This window comes from Alexandromys fortis, unplaced genomic scaffold, assembly GCF_014885135.2.
Source record: "Alexandromys fortis isolate MF-2015 unplaced genomic scaffold, M_Fortis_MF-2015_v1.1 scaffold_583, whole genome shotgun sequence".
NCBI lineage: Eukaryota > Metazoa > Chordata > Mammalia > Rodentia > Cricetidae > Alexandromys > Alexandromys fortis.
In genome coordinates this window covers 13,772-19,083 of record NW_026068515.1, presented here as the reverse complement: position 1 = coordinate 19,083, position 5,312 = coordinate 13,772, and the positions used below count along the sequence as shown (strand labels likewise).

General features: G+C 44.9%; 1 protein-coding gene across 1 annotated transcript in view; it reads right to left on the bottom strand.

Moving 5' to 3' along the window:
- LOC126495822 (X-linked lymphocyte-regulated protein 5C-like) overlaps nt 1–5,312 on the bottom strand; it is a 19,585-nt gene that overhangs the window by 12,655 nt on the left and 1,618 nt on the right. The window contains 3 exon segments of the mRNA XM_050133402.1: nt 1,222–1,320; nt 2,587–2,711; nt 4,609–4,643. Of these exon segments, the coding sequence (XP_049989359.1) occupies nt 1,222–1,320; nt 2,587–2,711; nt 4,609–4,643 (259 nt within the window).

The window sequence follows — 5,312 nt, the reverse complement described above, 5'->3', positions numbered from 1 at the left end:
ACCCTTAGGTGGGTGGAGAAAACAGAGGAGAATTATTTCTGGGTATAAACTAGCCATGCGGGCGGCCGGGTGCCGGGGACGCAGCCCTGCCGCTCCTATTTCAACACGGAAACTTTTTTTTTCTTATTCTCAATAAAATAAAAAAAGGATATAAAAAAATAAAGACTTATTGAAAACATAAAAAAAAAATTCAAAGTGATTTCCTTCGCATGTACATGTTTGCATGCATACATGTACACTCGGGTGTGCCTGCACCTTCCCAAACCCTTCACCACATCTCTTTTTGAGGCAGAATCTCTCACTAAACACAGGGTTTTCAAATTTGGATGTTCTGGTGGTCCCATAAGCCCCAGGAATCCTTTTGTTTCTATCCTCACCACTCTGGGCTTATAGGCACATTCCTGGAGTATACACGGCTGCTAGAAATATTCACTAGGGTACCAACAGGGGTACTCATGCTTGCTCAGTGAAGTCAGACCTATCTTCTTGCTAGCATCCTGAAAACATTTAATTTACTATGACACATTGAGCACTTTAGATAAGGCATCTGAGTCAGATCCAAGGAGAGATCTTTCACAGAGCATTTTAATGCGAGCATCAAAAAGGATTCCCATTGAAGGGCTGCTTCAATCCCTGGATATACAGAGGTCACTTAGGACCTGGAGCTTCAGCAAGGATACAATTGCCAGCTTGCTGTTCAAAGAGGATTAACCCTCTACCAGCTTTTTTATTCCCCTCATCTCTTGGGGAGATGCTGAAATACATGACCACCAACACTTGAGAACAATGCTAATGTCAGAAGACTATAAATTTATGAAAGAAAATAAAAGCTACCCTTGCCCATTGTGTATTTCACTGATCTGTCCAGTCCAAACAGTCAGAGAAAACCAGAAGGATCCCCAGACGTGCCAATCTCCATCGCAATGTCACCGGAGGTCCATAACTCATCACTGCGATGCACTGTGATCCTCTCTAAGCAGAGCTCTCATCACCAGCTCCTGTGCTAGAATGCTGCCCTCAACACTCTCATCAACTTCCCAGGTCAAATAAACCTTAGCATTTCTCCTAGGTGTGAGGAAAATATTCCCAAAAGAATGTGATCATGCTTTGCAAAACTAATTACTTTGTCCACAAGCTGAGAGGGCCAATCTGTCTTGCGCTTTTATAGATATGTGGAATGGCATAAGGGTGTGTTCTGTTGACAATTGAAATCTACCAGACCTTCAAAAATGTGTCACACAAATCTATAGAGTATCCAATCTTGGTTTTATGATCCCCTATAGTTTTCTGTAAAATCTTCATCTGCTTCCGAGTTATAAGCTGAAACATAGGAGATAATGACAAAATGTCAGTAAAACTGAACATCCAACCCTGCTGCTCACAGGAATTTCTTCCTGTAATGTTTGTGTGCTGACATTTCAAGAATGCATTTGAAGACATGCTTTTCATTGCCAAAAGCAACATAACATGCCCTGACCAGTCACAGTGAGATAGTCCATCAAGCTGGTGCATAAATCCTATAAAATAATAATTCATTTTGAAATTAACATAAGACCCACCTAATCTGTGAATTCCCACCTCACTCACCAAAATTAAGTACAAAATGTTCCTTTGTTTTCATAAAGAATGTTTAAGACACAAAGGACACAGATTAGCTTTCAAGGAATCCCCCCCCCAAAAAAAAAAAAAGTTCTTCATCCATCAATAATTCCCCAGATTGTGACATCCCATCAACTACATTATCGACCAAATAAAAAGGGCAGGGAAGATGAATAGCAAACATACAGCAGCTACTGTGGTCAAACATTCCACAGCAACATGTCAAAAACTGCAAGCACTCGATACACAAAGTCTAGAAAGGCGGGGATTCTTCACGGCTCTGCTTTCACCCTCCTAGGAAGCTGAGGCAGGGAGGTGACTTATTTTCTGAGCTTTCATGAGGAGCAAGCAGCAGGACTATGGCTGCATGGCAAGCAGTGGGGTCCGGAGAACATGCTCCTCACTGCCAGACTCAAATCTGTCTCCATCTCCCTCAGATTCCAGGCTCTGCTTCCCTACTTTTGGAAGTCAGCATCATTGGGAGTACCGCTCTCTTCTCCATCAGGATGAAAGACTCCTCAAAGACAGCACTTCTCTGTGTCCATAAATACTTGCCCACTTCTGAACGCTAAGCCTCCACCTTCTCTGCCACAGCCACAAGGACTGCTCTCACTCTGCCTCCCTCATCACTGTGTCAGAAGGCTACCTGGGACCCCACCCTCACCTTGTCCTGCACAGTTTGGCATCTGCACTGTATGGATCATAAAGCTTCCCCTATGAGCACCCAAGACCATACCTTCTCCTGCACTCTCCATGCAGAACCTACTCAGCCTCCCTCCCATGCTGGCTCCTAACCCATGACCACACCAATCCTCCACAGAAAAAGAAGCAAACTGGATAAGATGGCATTTCTCCAGGCCACAAGCACCAACCTCCCTGTCTCCCTATGCTCATGTTCCCTCCTGTCCTGTCCATTTCCCTGGCCACTTGCTGTATCTTTGGAAACAAGACAGAGTGGCTCTATTCCAAGCTAAGAGCGACACTCACAGCGAGGTGTTCTTCTTGGTCCCTTGAACTCTCCACATCGTCCAGCCACGCCTGATGCAGGGACTCAAACATCTGGGAGTGCATGGCGTGAAGCTCTTGCCTGTGAAACACAGTCACAATTACTTAGCATTGTCACACTGTGTGAGGGTATGACAAGGACACACACACTTCACATTATGAGACAAGAGTCAGGCACAAGAGAGAAAGGGGACATGAATTAAACTGTCTCCTGAGAGGCAGAAATATCACTATCATCCCAGAAGAACTTTGTCTTAATTTTCTACCAATGTCGTCACTTTGTATGCCTTCCCTCTTGAACATCTAGGATGCTCCGAGGCATACGTTTCCCAAGATTGCATTTCTGGCTTAAAATTAGATTCATCTTCCCTTTCCCTTATGGCGTAACCTAGAGGTCCTGAAAGCCCAGGTCTATGTACTGAAGGCAACATACCCTTTATCTTCTGGGAGTCACATACACAAATAGTGCACAGAATCCTTTCCCCACATGGGTACAGCAATTTACCAAAGAGAACACTAACGGCACTTCCTAAAAGGTACAGTTTTGAGTACCACAGAAGACTTGCCTTCCTTACAGGACATTATCTGTATTGTCATCTGAGAAGTGAGGAGCTGTCCTCTTACCAGTCTGGCTGCAGCTAACACACCTGAGCGGCATAAACGAGGGGGGCGGTCCTCCAGCTATGGACAGGACTAGCTCATAGAGAAAATGCAGTGTTACCTAGGTCCCATTAGTGAGTCCACTCAGTGCAGGATCACAATGGCAGGCAGAAGTGACTTTGGAAGGAAGAGGTTTCCTTTACAGGGGGTTACAACTTTACCTTGACTTCCGTTTGCATTCAGGCTTCTGAAAGAGGCATATATATCCTTTTCAACTGCTTCCTCTTTAGCAGAAAGGATCGGGTAGTGTCACCTAGTTGACAAAGGAAATGGTATCACTTTAAATCAAATATCTAGAGGAAGAGGTACTCTTTCATCCCTGACACATCACCCACATGGTAACAGAAAGGAGTACGTACAGATATGATGTTCGTTTTTCTCTTTTTTTCTATTTTTATTTTCTTAAATTTTAGACTGGGTCTGCATAACTCAGGCCAGTCTCAAACCTGAGAGGTAAGCGAGGGTGAGATCTAGTTCCCAATTCTTCCACCTCCACCTCCCAAGGGCTAGGAATACAGACATGGGGGGCATCATGCTTTGACGAGTGACCACCACTGACAAACCATTTTCTGGGAACCTCAAAAACCAAACAGTTCATGTGTACCACAAAGAAGGAATGCTGTCAGACATCCTTGATTACATGAACTGACTCTATACACCGGCTAAGAACTTACAATCTCTCTAGTAATGCTGTTTTAGGGTCACCGATACAAGTAATAAAAAAGCTGCCTCAGCTTGAGGAGCATGTGGTAAACTGACTTGGTTACCATGGATGACGGACCACAAGCTAGTGTGGCATGCATGATGTTTGCACGCAATCATACTTTTCTTCCTGGGCCACAGCGTGGCTACCTTTACCATTCCCTAACAGACTCATAGATGTGTATGGCCTAAATGCTGCTCTCCAAGCCCTTCTTTGGCAGGGGTTCCTGAAGGAGGGCAACTTTGGAAAGCCAGAAAAGTGACTTAATTCAGAAGGTGAAAAACAGCTGCCGAAATGCCACATGCCATTCGTGCAGTAAGATAAAAAGCAGAGATCAACTTCCTTGCCCACCATCTCCAGTAACACTCTTCAGCAATGAAGGAAGCAGGAAACTCTCCAACCACCTCAGTGAAAGCTACAACATGCCCCAGATCAGAGCAGCTAGTTAAAAGTTAAGCTAAAGGTACCCCCTAAAGAACACTGGCAATTTGCTGCTCCAAAAATTAGTAATAATAATAAAAATCCCCTGAGTGACAGAACTGTTAACAGACTCCTGTTGACTGGTGACCACGTTCTCATCACACTTGAGTTGTAGGGTCAGAAAGAAAGCTCCAGGACTAGGAACACATGCTCAAACACACCTTTGAAATCCCGTATCCTCTTCTGAACGGGCTCCCTGTGGAAAATGCACACAAGAATCCTTAAATGAGGCAGACGGAGTGAGTGACGCAGGCACCCGCAGATGGAGCAAGCGACGCAGGCGGGTGACGCAGGCCACAGGCTGCAGCCAGGACCGGTGGGGACTGGTGAAGTGGCAGAGGATGCAGGCGGCAGGGACCAGCGCACAACACCGAGAGCAGATTGCCCCACTACAATTAAATCAAAGAGGTAGGCCTTTGGTTGGCGAGGTTCCTGGCAAACGGGGACCTGGGTCTTGTTTCTGAAAACCCTTCTGAGGGGTGAGAGGGTTCTTGGCCCCCAGCAGGAGCCAGGAAACAGAGCGAGGGCAATTAGTAAGAGAAGCCTCTGGCCAGCACAGAAACCTGATCCGATATCAAAAGACCAATTAGATAGCATTGAAAGGAGGAGATGGGCAGGCGCCAAGGCAGAACTTCACCCAATAATCTGAAAAACAACATGAAAACACAAGAACCCAAAGATCTTACAACAGAAGGACTTGAACACCCTAACACAGAAGAAGTGGAAAAAATTGACTTTATGAAAGCAATAGAGTCCCTTAAACAACATGTAAAAAACACCCTTATAGAAATGGATGAGAAGTATAACAAAAAGTTTGAAGAATTAAGTAAATACGTACATGAGACCCTGGGAAACCAAGAAAAAA